The sequence below is a fragment of the Podarcis vaucheri genome (genome assembly GCF_965113315.1).
Source record: "Podarcis vaucheri genome assembly, chromosome: 1".
NCBI classification, from domain to species: Eukaryota; Metazoa; Chordata; class Lepidosauria; order Squamata; family Lacertidae; genus Podarcis; species Podarcis vaucheri.
Window position 1 is genome coordinate 75,269,512 of NC_138759.1, and position 19,255 is coordinate 75,288,766.

The following is a 19,255-nucleotide window of genomic DNA, read 5'->3' on the forward strand; positions in this document are numbered from 1 at the left end:
ATTATTGAAAATTATATATTTTCCTGTCTTTTTGCCCAGATTTAATGATGTGTTGCTTTATTTAAAATTGCAAACTGCAACAATATCTTTGCAGCTATCTTTCATGAATGGTATATAAATAACTTTAAATATACAATTAACGCCAATTGCTGGCAAAGCCACACTGACTCTGCTGCTATCCTGAGATGGCCTCCTGGACTAAATTATGACACCAGAGTAAAATTAAGGCTTGCAATACTATGCTGGCAATGTAGGCAATTTACACTTTTCAGAGGTCATACTTTCTTGCTGCTATTCAGCAAACTGAAGAGCTGTTTTCAAAATATAATTATGTTCTTAATAATATTGGGAACATAAATGGAAATATATCATATTTATAAGCTAATAGACAGAAAGCTATTTCTAACTGCACATACCACATGTCACTCTCTGTGAAAGCGTAAGACATAAAGCTTTCTTTTTCAAAAATAATAATAATACCCCTGTTGAATCAACAGATATGCTGCTCAGTTTTCAGGCATGCTAATTAATTCAGCCTGCTTCACTTTATGGCTGCTTAATCTTGTGCCCGATTGGAACAAGAGGTCAATGGAATGTTTGCTTCAACCTTTTAGGCATTGATGGGGAATTTTTACACTGTGCTAAACAGTTACTTTCAAATATATGCATCTATGGAAGGGCCCAAGAAAAGCAACATTTAGTACTAAAACTTAAATCAACAAGACCAGCTTAAATGATTGAACTTAATTCCAGTTTCTGGAAACTACAGGAGGGGAGAGGGCTCTTCTGCTCAAATCCTGCTTGCTGGTTTCCCACAGATAAACTTTCAGCCACTGTGAGAACAAGATGCTTGACTAGACGGGCCATTGGCCTGAGCCAGCAGCCTCTTCTCATGATCTTAAGCTTTAAATCAGTTGAAATCATTAATAACTATTGGAGGGCAGTTGATTTTTAGGCGTTCTGATGTGTGGGAATGGCCTGAAGGAAATACATAGCACTAAGCATTTTGACCAGTGAAGTTTGGATTTAGTAAATAAACAAAACCCAGAGAGAAACTGAAACCACCAACACTTAATACTCCAACTGTACAAATCATTTAACTATGACAGAAGATGTTGCTTATGGGAAGTGTGGAAGATTTACTGTTTTATGAATCTCCATATGTCATTCAATTACGCTTATGATAGTTGCTGGCAGAAGAGGGAGAAAGGATCCTGATTGCACTTGGTTGCTCTGTATGGCATTGGGCAAGAGTCCTGTGTAGCACCATTTGTACCAAAGGTGATGCTGGAAGGAGCCTCTGTGGCACAACAGCACTGAAGACACCCAACTGCAGACATTATGCAGCTGGATACCTGCTCATGCCCCTGGCCCAACAACATTACAAACATTTACAATCAGAAGCACAAATAGAAGTGGCCTTGAACACTTTGCTTCCAGTGCAACAGGTCACAGGAGGTCAGGCTGTGAGGTCTGTTACTCAGTCAGAGAACACATAAAGATAAATTAAGCATTATAGTTGGCAGCTGAAAATGTAGTTTGGTCTTTAACACCACTTAAAACCTTCCAACAAAACAACACTGTATCCAACTTCTCTTTTATAAATCCTTTAAAAGACCCCCAAATCTTTACCGACAAAAGGCTCAGTAGACTTTAGGTTACAGTGGAAGGAAACCAAGCTTAATGAGCTATAATAATAATAATAATAATAATAATAATAATAATAATAATGGCTTTTTGAAATACAGTGGTACCTCGGGTTAAGAACTTAATTCGTTCCGGAGGTCCGTTCTTAACCTGAAACTGTTCTTAACCTGAAGCACCACTTTAGCTAATGGCACCTCCCACCTCCACCACTCTGCTGCTGCTGAGCCATTTCTGTTCTCATCCTGAAGCAAAGTTCTTAACCCGAGGTACTATTTCTGGGTTAGCAGAGTCTGTAACCTGAAGTGTCTGTAACCTGAAGCATATGTAACCCGAGGTACCACTGTACAACTGAGAACAAAATCCTTACTGAGATCTTTGAGAGGTAAATAAGATAAAATTAAACAGGTGGTTGTTGTTCTAGAGCTCTCTCTTGAAACTCTCAGCCTTCACTTCCACCCTCAAAACATTTTGATAAACCACCCCTGGTTTTTGTTGCTAAGAAAAAATCCTCTGCCCGTTTTTTGCAGCTAGTGAAGCACACTGAATAGAAGGGACAAAGGGGAATCTAAAAATGTTGGAATGGGATAGTGCAAGCACCGCTGTTATTCTAAAGATACGCTCGTACCCTTTCCAATCTGCGCCCCATCCCGAGGGACGAGGGTAGGGTGAGCAAGGATTACTCACCTCCGTCACTGGTGCTGTGCAATGCCAGGTCTATAGGCAATAAAACCGCCACCCTGCGAGATTTCTTTATCTCGCAGGGGGTCGACCTGGCTTGTGTGACAGAGACCTGGGTGCGCGAAGGGGCAACAGTTACCTTACGAGAGATGGCGCCCCCGGGTTTCTCTGTCCTCCACCAGTCGCGGACTGTGGGCCGGGGGGGAGGGGTGGCATTATTAATCCGGGAAGATTGTCCTTTCAGGGCTCTACCATCGCCATCGATCCCCGGCATCGAATGTGTTGGCCTAGTGTGGGGCTCCGAGGAGAGCTTGGCTGTCTGGCTGGTGTACCGGCCACCTAGCGCACCAGCAGCCACCCTGTCAGGCCTGCTGGAGGCGGTGGCCGGCTGGGCCTTGGAGTTCCCTAACCTATTGGTATTGGGGGACTTCAACATCCATGCCGATGCCACTCCCTCCTCACAGGCTCTGGACCTGGTGTCTTCCATGGCGACACTAGGGCTCTCCCAGTTTGTTTCGGGCCCCACACATCAAGCAGGCCACACGCTGGATTTGATCTTTGGCGTCGGTATAGATGTGATCATGTCTCCTCCGACGAAGGTGCCATGGTCTGATCACTACGCTCTGAAAGCCAGGATTGACTTTCCACCCCCACCCTGCTTAGGTGGCGAGCCAATTTGGGCTCGCCCGCAGAGGCTGATGGACCCCGAGAGATTCCGCCAAGCCTTGCGGGACCTTGCTCCCCCTGGCGACTCATTGACTGAGCTTGTTGAGGGCTGGAATGCCCAGCTCCTGGCAGCCATCGATGAGATCGCACCTAAGCGCCCTCTGCGACCCCGCAGAAACCGGGCTCCCTGGTTTACCGAGGAGCTTCGGAAAATGAAGCGGGACCTCAGACGGCTAGAGCGAGTATGGCGGGGTGCCCGTGACGGAGCCTCAAGAACATCTTATAGGGCTTTTATGAAAACCTATGAGATGGCGGTGAAGGCTGCTAAGAAGTCATACTTCTCGGCCTCCATTGCATCCGCTAGCTCTCGCCCAGCGCAATTATTTAGCATAATCAGGTCTTTAACGTCCCTTGAGGGACAGCCAAATTTAAATAACAAATTGACACATGGCTGTGAGGCATTTGCGAGCTTTTTTGCGGAGAAGGTCTTGTCGCTCCGCCATGACCTCCCTGCCAATTTGGATACAATAAAGGAACTGGAGGCCCCTCGACTGTCCTCGGGTCCAGTATTGGACCACTTTGACCGGATATCCCCAGCCGATGTGGACAGACTCCTCCGAGCTGGAAAGCCCACCACTTGTCCTCTCGACCCGTGCCCGTCTTGGCTGATTAGAGCGTGTCCAGACGAGGTGCGGGCCCTCCTGGGGAATATCATCAATTTGTCCCTTGGCACGGGGACATTCCCAGGGGATCTGAAGGAGGCAGTGGTGCGCCCGCTCTTAAAGAAAACATCATTAGATCCTTTAGATCTATCCAATTACCGCCCGGTTTCGAATCTTCCGTTCCTGGGTAAGGTGATTGAGAGAGCGGTTGCTGAACAGCTTGGTGGGTTTCTGGATGAAACATTGGCTCTGGATCCATTCCAGTCTGGCTTCCGCGCTGGTCATGGGACCGAGACGGCTCTGGTCGCCCTAACAGATGACCTTCGTAGACAGCTGGATCGAGGCGGGTCAGGGCTGCTGATTCTTCTAGATCTATCAGCAGCTTTCGACATGGTCGATCACGAACTTTTGGACCACCGCCTTACCGACGTGGGGATCCAGGGCACAGTCCTTCAATGGCTGCGCTCGTTTCTCTCTGGTCGGGGACAGAGGGTGGCGCTTGGGGGGGAATTGTCATCGCGCCACTCCTTGGTGTGTGGAGTACCTCAGGGCGCGATACTCTCCCCGATGCTTTTCAACATCTTTATGCGCCCCCTCGCCCAGCTTGTTCGGAGTTTTGGGCTGGGTTGTCATCAGTATGCCGATGACACCCAACTCTATCTGTTGATGGATGGCCATCCTGACTCGGCCCCAGACACACTGACCAGATGTTTGGAAGCTGTGGCTGGATGGTTACGTGGGAGCCGGTTGAAGCTAAATCCTTCGAAGACAGAGGTCCTGTGGCTGGGACGGGGCGATATGGGATTGGGGGGGCAACTCCCATCTCTTGCGGGGGCGCAATTAGTGCCAGCACCGTCCGTTAAGAGTTTGGGTGTAATCTTCGACACCTCCCTTTCCATGGAGGCGCAGATTGCAGCTATAACAAAGGCGGCATTTTTCCATCTCCGCCAAGCTAAGCAGTTGGCTCCTTACCTCTCTCGCCCTGACCTAGCCACTGTGATCCACGCGACGGTCACCTCCAGACTGGATTATTGTAACTCGCTCTACGTGGGGCTGCCCTTGAGACTGACCCAGAAACTCCAGCGGGTGCAGAATGCTGCAGCGAGACTCCTTACGAGGTCTTCGCTGCGAGATCACATTCACCCGGTGCTATACCAGCTGCACTGGCTCCCGGTGGAGTACAGGATCAGGTTTAAGGTGCTGGTTTTAACCTTTAAAGCCCTATATGGCCTAGGACCCTCGTACCTACGGGACCGCCTCTCCTGGTATGCCCCACAGAGAAACCTACGGTCTTCAAATAAAAACATCTTGAAGGTCCCAGGCCACAGAGAAGTTAGGCTGGCCTCAACTAGAGCCAGGGCTTTTTCGGCTGTGGCTCCGATCTGGTGGAACACTCTGTCACAAGAGACCAGGGCCCTGCGGGACTTGACATCCTTCCGCAGGGCCTGCAAGACAGAGCTGTTCCACCAGGCCTTTGGCCAGGGCACAGCCTGACTCCCTCCCTCGGCAATCTTCGCAGAGCTCTGGCCCAATGGTTGCTAGTGGCTTGAATTAATTAATTTTTATAATGAATGATTTTAGAATGTTGTTTATGTTGTACCTTTGTACTGTTTTATTGTTGTTAGCCGCCCTGAGCCCGGCTTCGGCTGGGGAGGGCGGGATATAAATAAAATTTATTATTATTATTATTATTAAAGCCATACATTTAGATCAGGGGTTGCAAACCTTATTGGACCAGCAAACACATTTCCAATTTCGAGAAAGTGTTGTGGTAGCTGTCATATCTACCTCCTCCTGACAACCTCATGCATGCTGTGGGAAGTCACCTGTGTCCTGATGGTCCTGATTGTGGAGATCACACAATATTGACACATCTCCATGACACACAATACTGCTGCTGCTGCTGTTGTTGCTGTTTACCAACAGAGAGCATTCCCCAGGACCAGAAAAAATACACAAGATAGGCATACCACACCCACTATTGCACACAGAGCACAGGAATACACTCACCACACCCATACGGACTATGGGGCACTCTCTCTCTCTCTCTCTCTCACACACACACACACTATAACTTCACACTGACATAGCCATACACACCTTGCTGCCTCTCACACACAGACCACACATGCAAACAGACCACACATATATCTCTCCCTCTCTGTCCAAGTAATTTCTGAATTACCCACATAATTCAGAAAATCCCCCCTATGGCTGAAGGAAGGGCCTGCTGTTTCCGAACCCTGCCCCCCCCCCATTGTAAGGCCCACCAATGCGATGCCTGTGGGTGCCAGGCTGGTGATTCCTGCATTTAGAGGCTAGTCAATGTACATAATGAACATTTACTGAGCAAGCATGCCGTAATAAATGACCGGTGCTAGAATTGTGTGGAATGACTCACAGAATTCTTCCGCTGGATGAGCACAAGTGGCTGGAAAGTCTTTGAGCTGCACACATTCAATCTAAAATACCTGACTGCTTTCATTACTATATTGCTTACATGGTTGGAAACCAGACAGACACATAATCAGTGCAGTAATGAAAAGTGGTGTTTCAGCTGTGTTTTATAGGCTGGATATAAAATGGCAACTTTATGAGCAACCCTGGAAAGGCCTTTTTCATGCAGCTCCACATATACCTGAGTGATCTTACCTTTAGGGTAATAAGCCTTAACCGGTAATCGTCTGCTTGTATAACTCTTTTAACTGTGATTTCAATTCCTTCATAGGTAACCTGTTCTTCTGGCCAGTATTCCGTACATTTCTGAAAAAAATATAAACCATACATATATAATAAGCTATCGGCTGACACAGGAGTGACTTTGCTGTACTAAAAAAAAGTACACTTAAAAAGCAAAATAAGCGACATAACTCCAAAATCTACAATAACAACTTCTTTAAGGATCAATCAATCTGTCACAAAATAGGGGGCAAGGTTTTGGGTTTTGCAGGACTCTTCTTCAGGCCGGATATTGCGTAAAGCAGGGTGGGGTGTGTGTGTGTGTGCAGAAGCATACAAACCAAAATGGCCAGAATTTGTAGCCAAAACCTGATCTCATTCAGACTGAATTAGTGTCTGCTAGAGCAGAATGAGGGACGCGGGTGGCGCTGTGGGTTAAACCACAGAGACTAGGACTTGCCGATCAGAAGGTCAATGGTTCGAATCCCTGCGATGGGGTGAGCTCCCATTGCTCGGTCCCTGCTCCTGCCCACCTAGCAGTTTGAAAGCACGTCAAAGTGTAAGTAGATAAAAAGGTACCCTCAGTATCCCACTCAGTTATCAAGAGACATAAAGGTTCCTTTACCTTCACCATCTGCAGTGATCATGGAGCCCAAGAAGGTAAAATCTGTCACTGCCTCCATAGAAGGGGAAGAAATGGAGGCAGTGACAGATTTTACCTTCTTCGGCTCCATGATCACTGCAGATGGTGACAGCAGTCACAAAATTAAAAGACGCCTGCTTCTTGGGAGAAAAGTGATGACAAACCTAGACAACATCTTAAAAAGCAGAGACATCACCTTGCCGACAAAGGTCCGTATAGTTAAAGCTATGGTTTTCGCAGTAGTGATGTATGGAAGTGAGAGCTGGACCATAAAGAAGGCTGATCGCCTAAGAATTGATGCTTTTGAATTATGGTGCTGGAGGAGACTCTTGAGAGTCCCATGGACTGCAAGAAGATCAAACCTCTCCATTCTTAAGGAAATCAGCCCTGAGTGCTCACTGGAAGGACAGATCCTGAAGCTGAGGCTCCAATACTTTGGCCACCTCATGAGAAGACTCCCTGGAACAGACCCTGATGTTGGGAAAGATTGAGGGCACAAGAGGAAGGGGACGACAGAGGATGAGATGGTTGGACAATGTTCTCGAAACTACCAACATGAATTTGACGAAACTGCGGGAGGCGGTGGAAGACAGGAGTGCCTGGCGTGCTCTGGTCCATGGGGTCACGAAGAGTCGGACACAACTAAACACCTAAAAAACAACAACTACCTTCTATCTCAGGGTTGTATGGTTTGTTCATCTCAGTCTTTAAGGTATATTTGTACTCTTATGGCAAATCTTATATGTTTCAACCACACTGCTTGGTAAAGGTGCCATATGAGCCATGCCCATAACCTTATGAGCATTTCTATCCATGATTCATGACTCAGTGCCATTTGCAAGGGGGAACTCATAAAATGACGGACCCCCCACATGGTTTCTTGCAAAGGAACTGTCTAGGCCTCCAGGATAAATGTAATGAACGGAGGCCAAATAAAAGTTAAATAACGGAGATAATACAGAATATCCACATTTTTCTTTAGCATACACTGCTGCTGCACCTTTGCATGTAAGCCGCACCACCGGTTTACACCAGTGGGAAAATTTGTCACTACCATTTCATGAGTCAAATTTTCACAATTCTGTTCCCCCGCCTCGACGCAGTCCCTCCATGCTACAATAGCACTCATCCATTGTAAAAACTGACAAATGTGCTAGTAACTATCTATAGCTCAGACTCCAAGCAGCTGAAATGAAGAACACCCACACATTTCCGTGGGCTGTCTGTCAGTTCAGATTAGACCTGACAAAAGTGCTGGAATAGTGAGCCACTAATCCTTGCATTATTGAACGTATATAGCAGGAACACAAAGACTCTTTCTCAAGCATCATGGCATAACAAAGGTTTCAGCTCTGCGTCGACACATTTTTAAGACATAGTGTTCATATAATAATTTGAAGCTGGCAGGGGTGGGGGTGGGGGGAGAGAAACATCAGAGCAGGGATGCTAACAAGAAGGGGACTGTAGCCTATATTTATATCAGAGTCTCATGGCATGATTTTATTCTTGAAATAAGAGGTATCAATGAAACATTGCGCTCAATCATATCTTTTGTTAGTACAGAGACTGATGGCATTTACTAGACTTTTGTGATTAATGAATGACTTCTAACCAAATGTGTCTTTTGGAAAAAGTGAGTGCGCATGTGCCGTTAAGTTGCACAGCTTTCCTATCTCCTTGGTAACATCCAAGTAGCACTGCAGATACAAGTTGCGGTGGATAGATTGGAAGAAAAATGGTAGCTGACCGTGATCTATTAAGCTCTTTTGCCCACAGAATTGATTCACAGATTCACAGAATTTATCAAACCGATTAAGTCAAACAGTTGCTCAGCTAGGTTTTGCATAGCAATCCATACTGCAATATGCCAATGCCTCAAGTAGAAATAGCAGCAGCTAGAAACAACAGGGTTAAATCCAGACTCCTAAGGGGTGTCAACTGCCCAGTTGCTAACCTGGAAGCAAAACAGATGTCGGGAAAATGACATCAGTGACAGCAGAACTTGGAGGCAGCTCACTTTAAGGGGAGGGAAATGTAAGTTTGGGTACTCACTGTGTACTTTTATCCAGATGGGTAAGTGAGGCACCCACCCATGAATGGAGCAAGTCCTTGTTACCCCAGGAGAGGTAAATAAGCATGTGAACAGCTTTGATACCTACCCTACCCTTGCTAGCACAGAATCCCACATAGCGAGAGATTTGATCTCACCCTCCAAAGTAGGTTGGGACTCCAACTAGAGAGGAACCTTCCAGGAGCTCCATGCGACAGAGAGATTGGAGGATCCTATAGAGTAGATCATATCTGCTGATAAGTATCAACTCTATAAAGGTGGCTTGGCTAGGATCTGGAACAGTCACACTGTTATCCCATGTGACATGAACAATGGTGTGTAGTGGAATTACCACTAGGGAGCTGAGTAGGAAAGGAAGGAGAAGAGGAAATGGCAGAGAAGAGAGAGAAATAACTTTTAAAAAATTAAGGGAAAGAGAATTGGATATGGAAAAGAAAAATGTGCTAAAGAAATGTAGAAGAGATTAAGCAAAACAAGAGCAGAGTCAGAGCTCTGTCCTGGATGAGGCAAAGAGCTAAAATGGAGAGACATAAACATAACCAGGTTGTTACATAAATGCTGATCACAAGGTTCCCTGCCTCTCCTGGGCAGGAGGAATACCTAACCCAGTCATAGATGATGCCTTCTTCAGCACCCCATCCAGAGAAACTAGGGCACGGGAAGGAACGAGGCGAGAACAACTGGTGGACAAACGGGCACAACAAAGTTCTTGGATTGAAAATGGCTACAACATTATTGATTACAGATGCAGGTAGGTTTGGCTTAGGCATTGGGTGTTCTTTCTGGTTGATACTCCTGCCTGTTGGCTGGAGATTTTCAGGATCGTGCCTCAAGACGTGAGTCAACTAAGCTGGTCCTCTAAGCTGCCCTCTGGAAGTTCTATGGCCCATCTGCTCTCCTATAGGCTTCAGGACAGAACTTCCACCTAGATTCCTTTATTGGAGGACCCTGAGATATTGCACCTGCTGAAGGGGAAGGGGGTGACGAACCACTTCATCCCCTTCCAGAAATAAGACTACAGGATTCAACCCAATGCCTTATCTACCCTACCAACAGTTGTGGTGATTCCTATGAGGAAGGCAAAAACCCCAGATGGTCTAAATTTGTTTCCAGGCAAATTCCTTCCTGGCCCTGAATATAGTGACCAAATGCATCCAAAGCAAGTTTATGAACAAGGATCAACAGACCCAATTACTCGGTGGGTGAGCGGGTTGATCTGCCACTGACTGCACCGCTTGAAGAGAGTGCAGCTGGCCTTTTAAGCTGCAGTGCTGGGCCAGAGAGACGCTTTGCTCCCTCTGGTCCACTGCTGATGCTCTTCCCACCCTGAAGGCTGTGACTAGCCCATTCAAATTATAGGTTTTGGTGGGCAAGCCCAGCATCCTCCATGGCCAGGACTGCTGCAAAGGAGGGAGGGATCACCCTCTTCCTCCCATGTCCTGCTGAGCTGGGCTGGACTGCAAGCACTGCCCACCCGAGAAGCGGGGATCAGCGACCATTTCTAATCAGCATTCATCCTTGCAACTGGAGCGCTATAAGGGTAGAAATCATACTTCCCTAATAACATAATTAAGTGCTGGGAAAACACAGCAACCATTGCCTTTGGGAAAGTCATTTCAATCTCACAACAAACAAGTAACAAATGTATTATTCACCTTCTTCAATGTTGGGATGGGGCTTACATGTGTGCTGATGTTTTGCTCATCACGCCTTTTTAAAGCACTCCAAACCATGACTACTGAGGTAATTTACAAAGCAAACTAGCTTCATGAATGGAACCATATTTTATTCAATCATTTCCCATGGCTCAGGCATCCACTGTGGAAACATCAATTACAACATGGGATAAAGAGCAGAGACTCAGCATTACCTCATTCATCTCTTCTATATTGGTAATCATGACAATAATTGGAGAACGCTCCTGCCACACCATTCTCCAGAAATCACTGACAGTATTAACTATGGGTCCCTGAGTAGCAATGTACACCTTTTCTTCTCCTCTATAGCCCTGCCAACAAAGCAACAAGGGTTCATTAGTGTTGAGCTGTGCACAGACCTCAGTTCTCCAGTCTTTTACCCAAGGACACTTAGCAAATCAAAAATAAATGTGCTAGTGCACTCCTTCTCCCACCTCCCCCCACCACACACAAGCCAAGGACAGAAGGCACAACTTCAATTTATACAAGCAGCAATGGTTGCTATGGCAATGGAAGCATTTATGCTATGCAAGAAGCATGGTTAAACCAAGCTCGATTATGCTCTTTTTGGTTTTGCTGGAGCCCAGGAGCTGTGTTAGACCCTCAGGGTTCAGCACTGCCCAGGCCTTGAAATCTGAGGTCTCCTTGGAGAAGGTGCAAGGGGAGCAAGATTTCCACACCACCAACAGCCCTTCTGAACTGCTGGATCCAGACATCCCCACCAAAGGTCTCCACAGGTTCCTGGCTGGCTCCCAGAACCACCCTTGACCCACAGGGACAAAGCAGAAGAAATGCCAGGCAGAAGCTTCAGAGCTGCTGTTGAAGTAGCTAGATAGCTGCATGAGGTTACTTGTGGGAAGAAGGAGGAAGGATATGTAAGCATCTGCCCAGATCAGGGTCTGGCTCGGAGCCAGGAGTAGATGGAGCCTACAGCTCATATATAAGTTCTCTGTCTGAGTTGTGTCAACTGCTACCAAATAAGCTCCAAGTTCAAGTGCAGGGCCTATATGAACCAGGGAAATGTCCTTAGGGACAGTAAAGAGGGCTGGTGTCATTCTCTGATACTGAAGTAACAACAGCTGGTATCCAAAACAATTGCAAGTGTTTTTAAAGACTACAAGGTGTGTTTTGGGGTGGGAATAGTGATCTATTGAATTTTGCAGCTGTTCGTGAATAATTGAAACCCACTTACGCGGAAAACCCTTCAGGATTGCTTAGCTCTTACCCTGATGTAGTTGGCATTGATGTAAAAGCTCAGGGGATCATCTTGATCGTCTGAGGTAAGGCACACTCTGCTGTGAGGATCTGGAAAACCAAAGCAAGAGTCTAAGAGTTATGTGCTACAAGGAAGCATGATACCCTTCTGTACTCTATGAACTGCACAGCTGTCCACGACCGCAGAAAAATAATGGGCAACGAACCCTTGGTGAGAAACACTGTGGCAATGTCAAATCATCCAAAGATTTGATCCTAAAAATGTAGCAGTAGCCCTGGCGGATCAGATCAAAAGCCTTGGTAAGTCTACTCTGCTTCCCCCAGGCGGCCATCCAGATGCTTCTGAGAAGCCCAGGTACGACTTGAATGCACCCAGAGGAACTGGTATCCAGTGGCATACTACCTCAGAAGAATGCAGGTGTTCCATTTAGACATCATGGCTAGTAGCTATTGACAGATCTATCCACCATGGATTTATAAAGCCATCTAAGGCAAAAATACGTCACTACATCTTATGGCAGTAAGCAGACCATATGGACAGCAACATTGCACCAATGCTGGGGAAGCAAGCTACTTCTGCACCCATTACAATGCCTTTGTGACACTGCCTCTTTCTCCAGTTTTTTTAAAAAATGCTATTTATTTTCTTGCTGCTCCGCACAGAGGCTTTTTACTGGTGTCAGCCATGATGGCTTGCTACTACAGTGGGCAGGCTTGGTCCCAGTACCAGTGCAAAGGCAGAGGTGTTCCTTTGCACTAGAATTCTGGAACCTTTTAGAGGATGGAGCTTGGATTTGGGCCTCTTTGAAATTGGCCATTTTCATCCATTTAGGCTGGCACTTTTGAGACAAGAACATAAAGCAGGCAACCAGCTTCCTCAAAAGACGCTGATTCTTTCTGGGGTTTTTTCAGAATTCCACAACAAATTTGTAAATCTGCAAAAGATATTTCCTACAAAAGAAATATAAATTAGCTGAATTAAAGACTATTATCATTTCTCTCAGTAACTGCAATTAACTGTAGAGTTGCAGGCAACTGATCATTAAGTTAAGTGCCTGTTTACCTTTCATTTTAACTAGAGTGAACATCTGTTTTAGACAACCTTGAATATTTCTCCTTCCTCAAAAGCAACACATTCCACTTTGCAGGCAACTTTACTAATCAAGTGATTGCTGTCCTTGAATATGAAGCTGCAATAAGAAAAGGATGTCGAGTTTAACTGAAATAGACCAAGTCCTCAGAGCCACATGCACACATACGGCTTAGAGCCGTCCTTCATGGCCTCTCCCTGTCCTCCTCAAGACACGCAGCTCACACAGATATAGCAACAGATTGATTGGCAGGTGGTTGTGTGGGACTGTACAGGCTGGCTTTGCAGCAGAAGAAACACTGGGAGCATGGCAAGAGGAAGGCACAGGCTTTGGTAACCATTATCCCTTGCTACACATACTTCCCCTTTCTCTTCTGTATCCTATTTCAGACTGTACGTTCCTTGGGGCAAAAAGCTCCCTGCCCCTTGCTTTTGTGAAAGTACCATGCAAAGTTACAGAGGCTAGCAATGCTGACCTTCCTCTGCAAAATCTCCTTCTCTCCCAAAGAAATCCGAAAGCTTGCCAAGACCTCTCCATTACCAGCAATCTTACCAGTACGCTGGCACAAGGATTTGCTGCAGTGCTGCCCAAGTTCCAATGAAATCATTACAAACCACTCAGACCTACCCTTGCATGTGCCTAACTAAACAAAATGAAAATCAGGCGTCCTCCTCATGATCCCTCAATCATCTGTATATACTGAGGGAGAAACGAGAAAAACAAAACCGCAAAATAATAAAAATGAACTGATTATATTGTGTCAGTTATGTGTGTGTGGGGGGGGTTTCCATACCAAACATCAGCAAGGCTTTCGGCTTTCAGTTTCTGTATTATTCAAAAGGTCTTTAGAAGTTGCAAATAACTAAGTAGGTTGTAGGGCCGACTCTGTTGTATGAAAAAGGGGTAAAAGCAAACAGCATACAGCCCAGATGTTTGCATATAGAAGACACACACAATTCAGTTCAATTGTCTCTAGTTAAAGGGTTTCTGGCAGCAGAAACCTTTGTGTAAGACCTTGAAAAGCAGCTGCCAGCAAGAAGAGGCAACGCAAGGTTAGACTAAAGCTCAGTGGCAGAGCAAATGCTTTGCACGCAGAATGCTGCTGGTTCAATCCCTGGTGTCCCTAGGAAAAGACTCCTGTTTGAAACCCTGTGGAGCCCCTATCAGTCAGTGTGGAAAATACTGAGCTAGCTGGAACCATAGGCCTGAGGTGGTATAAGGCGGCTTCCCAAGTAAACAGACCGATGGCATAAGAAAGTACTTTGTGGAAGATCCTTGTTACTCAGTGGTTCTGCCTGGCCAATCGGAAACTACATTTACTTGTTGATGTGGCCACTTCAGAGATACAGCTGGCTTTTTGTCAGAGGCCTCACTTCCCCCCTGATGCCCATCAAGAGAATCCATGAATGAAAGCGGCATAAAAAAATACCAAGCACAAGGATAGCAAAGCTTATTCCATCGTCTTTCAAGTGTTTTTTAAAAGCTCACAATCATGTGCAATTTCACACACTTCAATATCACACAGTGCAAGAAACTTCAGCTTGACGAACAGCTGTAACGTGGCTATGGTGCTTACTTGGGAGAATTGTTTTGTAGCGATTCTTTCGGACCAAACCTGGAATATCATATTCCTTTGGATCAACAAAGTTCATCGGAATTTCCTGTTGAAAGATGCACAATATGAGCCATTAACAGATTCTGAAGGGACAGGAAGAAGCAGAATCCTGTTGTTTTCCTTTGAATGTGAAGTAGTGGCAGCAATGAAATTAGCTCAAAGATAGTGTCAGGGCTGCCTCAGGTCTCAGCTCACAAAAGACCAACGCCAAGCTCTTCTTATATACAAGGATGTTTATTGCAGTTCATTATTGGTTCCACAACCGAGGCGTGCAGCCCCGCGTCTCTTTCTCCTAGACATTAGAAGTCCCCTCTGAATCGGTACCTCCCCTACACCAGTTTAATAAGCTAACGCTGCTCCACCTCTTTCTCTCTTTCCTTTTCCGCAGGGTCTTTCTGCCCGTCGGGGTTCCTCCCCTCCTGCTTTCTCCTGAAGCGGAGTCTCCAGACTGCTCCTGCCCCCTCCTGCGGGCTTTGGGTCCTGGCCCCTCCTCCTCCGGGCTCCCTGTTCTCCCGCACGCCTCCTCATTTGAACTTGGCGCGCGCGCCCAACTTCTGACCTTCCTTTTGACAGTTATGCTACTCCCCTCACTGCCTTCCTCCCCTTCCGGGACAACTGCTTGCTCTGATCCCTCCCCTTTCTCTGACGCCGGAGCTGCTCCCTCTGACACACTGGAACCTCCCCCTCCCTCACTGCGCTCTGGCGGGGAGGCTGGCCCTGATTCCCAGCGGCCGCTTTGGGGTCCCCTGCTGGCCCCCCGCTCCTGACACTTTCCCCCTGGGGCTCCCCTTGCCCTTACCACAGGCGCCCTTTTCTGGGAATCCTCTGATTCGCTGGAGAGACTCATGGAATCCCCTGCGTCATTGCTATCCTCTTCCTCGCTCTCCTGGGATTCCTCTCCATCGCTCTCCATTTCCTGCCTTCCCTGTGCCTCTGTCCCTGTACCCCTGACAGATGGGATGTGACATTTCTAGTTATTTTTTATTTTTTACACTCCAAAATCAGATTCCTAGATTCCTGGGAGAGAGTCTCTTTAAAAAAAAAAAAGAATATTAAAATGCTTCTGAAAATACTCACTAAGGAACACACAGTTAAGAGCTACCTTTAACACTTAGGATAATGTTGTGACCAAATACTTATGCACCAATCTTGCAGAGGGTGAAGGTGCTTAAATACACTGAAGCCAATGGGTTATAAACATCTCAACTATGTGCAGGATTGAAGCCATAGCATTCCCTAAGATATGGAAGCAGCAGATGAGCTGCAGCACAGAAAAGGCTCTTCCTGGGGAGGTAGCGTGACTTCTCATGTAATTTATTTTATTATAGGTCAGTACTTTGCACTTGCTGGACTGTAATTCTTGTCCATTTGTGCAGAACCCATTGGCCTGGTTCACATATAAGGCTAAGTCAACCGACGGCTAAGCATGAATGGGCAAGCCACCCCCAAACAAACCACAAATGGTAAACCAAGAACATACCTTGAATATAGCTTGTTGCTTGTTTGGAGTGAAACAAACCACAAGCCTGGAGAAAGTGGGCAGAGAAAACTTTTTCTCCCTCTCTCATAACATTGGACCTTGGGGATATCAGTGGAGCTGAATGTTGGTGGGCATTCATGCAGTACATGGTCAAACTATGGAAACAGCTCCCACAGGAGGCAGCGATGGTCCCCCACTTGGGTGGCTTTAAAAGAGGATTAGACAAATTCATGGAGGAGAGGGCCTTCAGTGGCCAACTAGCCACAATGGCTATGATCTACCTCCGTGGGTGGAGGCAGGGATGCTTCTGAATACCAGTTGCTGGAGGGGAGATGCTCTTGTGCCTGAATCCTGATTGTGGGTTTCTTCCAGCTGTCTGTGAGAACAGGATGCTGGCTGAGATGAGCCCTTGGCTGGATTCTTACAAACCCAGATGATCAAGATACTCACAAAAAACTCTGTCTGGAGTACAAAAGAATCTAATGCTTTCTGGTGTAGCTCCTCCTCAGTGAGAACGTTTGATGCCGTCTGGAGGTATTCTCGAGCTGACTCTTCCTTTGGGGACATAATATAGCCAAACCCTTGCTCAGAACAGCCTGGAGTGCACATGTCCAACGTGAGTGAAACATTTGAACCCCTCCTGCGCAAGACATAACACACATTTGTTGGTGATTGTGAAATTGGTCAGCCTACTTTTCTTGTTTACTTTGGGCAACACACACAAATGTGTTGTTCCCCAAACATAATCTGTCTAAAGGTACCTGAAACCATGAGTGTAAACCATGCATTATAATATTCTCCAAGCTGGAGAATGCTGAAATAATATATAGTTCAGGGAATTGCACCAGCAATTCAAAAAATATATTTAAAAAATACAGAATAGAAAAAATAAGAATACAAACAAAATTATTAGCTTAAAAAGAATAAATTGATTTACTAGTGTCAGCCTTATCATAACACTATTGATGATGTTCCCTTGGTTAGCTATATCAGTTATCAACGTAATCACCAACATAATTTACATCAACATTTTGTCCAAGGCCCTAACCAGATCCACACTTAGGATTTCCTTTCAGTTTTTGCTTTCCTATGGAATAGCACTATGACTTCTGCTTTGAAGACAGGGACTTGGCGCTTGGAGAAAGGGGTCAAACCCTCACTACCCATGTCCTTTCTCAGATATAAACCCATCTGCTTCCAGGGGTGGTGGTGGTGGTGAGGAGGGGGAGACAGAAACAACATCTGCACTGGTCTTTCCCCACACCCACGGAGCTAATAGTAGCTTGCCAGAAGGCAGAGGGTGGGGATTAATGTTGGTGAGGAAGAGTTAAACATTGCCCAGATCATCTCCATTCTTCAAACATTTGGGACTAATAATCAAAGCAAATCCTAATGACTGATATATCTGGTTAGGTCCTTAGCCACAATGGTGAATAAACTCAATGTATGACTAACTGATCACTGTCATTCAAGAGCTACATTTTCCTGCTAAAATTCAACATTTTCAAAAGATTCTCTCATATAACCTTTTTCCTAACAGGGAGGGCACCGAAAACATCTGGAGGGCAGATGCTGGCTACTCCTGCCCTAGGTGAGCCACAAATGCCTATAAGAGCACATATGACGCAACTATGGAGTCCAGTTCTCTTGCTCTGAATAAAAATAAACTCTGCCGACTAATCAGATTCTTATTGGGCTAATCCACTCAGAATGCCTACACTTCCACCTTCCTGGACCCAAGCTCTTTGCATTTCTTTACCTTTCTTGCAGTCCCACAGATTTAACCGTTAGAGTTGCTGGATCTGTCTCTACTTTCATATCCATCACACAGTCAAATACTGGTGTCTCTGGCACGGGGTCCAGATCGAGAAATTCATCTTCAGTTTTGTCCTCTGTCCACTCGGAATAGGTGAATGAAGGCTGGCGGCTTACAGACTGTCGCCTGTCCTCTTGGAGGGGAAATGGGGGATCTGGAGGTGTCTTCAGCAGATACCAAATCTATGGGGAAATATACAGTATCTGGACCTTTCTGCATGTTTGAAAAAGGACTTGCCTTTTTAGTGATCAATGGGTCCATTATACCTCTGCATAATAAAACTGCACTAAAGCAAGCTGGAAAATGCTACACAATCAACTCTTTCTTGCAAGTGTCACAAGAGGACTGTCCATTCTATGTTTGCAGTGAGGCAGAGGGCTTTATGGAACCTGCTAGGCATTGCCACTGACTACAGCAGAGCCATCCCATGCATGGAAAGTCTGTGTCAATGCCAAATGTGAAATCACTTGCTCCTTTGTGTAGTGATCAATTGTGAATGAGTGCACAAAAATCACATGTAAGCCTAGGTCACAGGCTGTGACTACTCTAGAATCATGGAGAAATAGGATAATTCCCACCCACCCCCGTCCCAGAAAGGGGAAGGCTGTTTGAAAGAGCAATCACTGCCTGCTCACAGTCTGCATACTCAGAGCTGGCTTGCCCATGTGGTGGCTGATTCAAGTGGCATCCCCAAGGGGTGGCATCCTGTTTCACCACCCAGCTTTGCTGCTAGTCTCCCCAGCTTCCAGGAGCAGAGCAGGTCTAGCGGCAAAGCTTTGCAGAGCGCCTCCCCTCCTGGCAAGCCAGAGAAATGGGGTGGCACTCTGCCACTCAACTTTGCTGCTGGTGCAGGGGGGGAGATCTCCCTCTGCCCAGTGGTGTGGTGGACCTTTGTACTGTTTCACCACAGGTGAGCGAAAGAGAAAAAAGCTGTGCTCACACACCTTGCAAAGCAATGCTACAATCAAATCACTTTCAACTCTCCAATGAAGTATTGCTGTCTTTAGTCAGAGACACCCTACACCAGGAACTCAATTCATTTTAAAAAGACACTAGGTCTCCTGCAAATACAAGAGAGTTATTTTATAAGTTCCTTGTTCATTCAAATAATCTTAAAAAGAGATGAACCAGTCAATATAGCTCAGAAGCCGGAATAAAGCTCATAGATGAACATCAATTATCCCGATGTGAAGCTAAATTTGGAGCAGGAAACCAGGTATACAGAAAAGCAGAGTGTGACACAAGTCCAGAACTAAAAAGAGTATTGAACGACAACAAATGTTTGGAAAATCACC

General features: G+C 46.0%; 1 protein-coding gene across 11 annotated transcripts in view; it reads right to left on the bottom strand.

Annotated features, from left to right (window-relative positions):
• Positions 1–19,255, bottom strand: part of PTPN5 (protein tyrosine phosphatase non-receptor type 5) — a 71,956-nt gene that overhangs the window by 6,221 nt on the left and 46,480 nt on the right. For 10 of the 11 annotated variants that reach the window (XR_014212651.1, XM_082194041.1, XM_082194038.1 and 7 more), the window contains 6 exons: positions 17,904–18,142; positions 16,595–16,784; positions 14,626–14,710; positions 11,969–12,048; positions 10,917–11,054; positions 6,306–6,416 (listed from right to left, as the gene is read on the bottom strand). Coding sequence is in view for 10 of the 11 variants with exons in the window: in XM_082194041.1 (XP_082050167.1) it covers positions 6,306–6,416; positions 10,917–11,054; positions 11,969–12,048; positions 14,626–14,710; positions 16,595–16,784; positions 17,904–18,142 (843 nt within the window). In the remaining variant the exon portion in view is untranslated. The remainder of the gene's footprint in view (positions 1–6,305; positions 6,417–10,916; positions 11,055–11,968; positions 12,049–14,625; positions 14,711–16,594; positions 16,785–17,903; positions 18,143–19,255) is intronic. The other variant, XM_082194034.1, reaches the window with a different exon arrangement.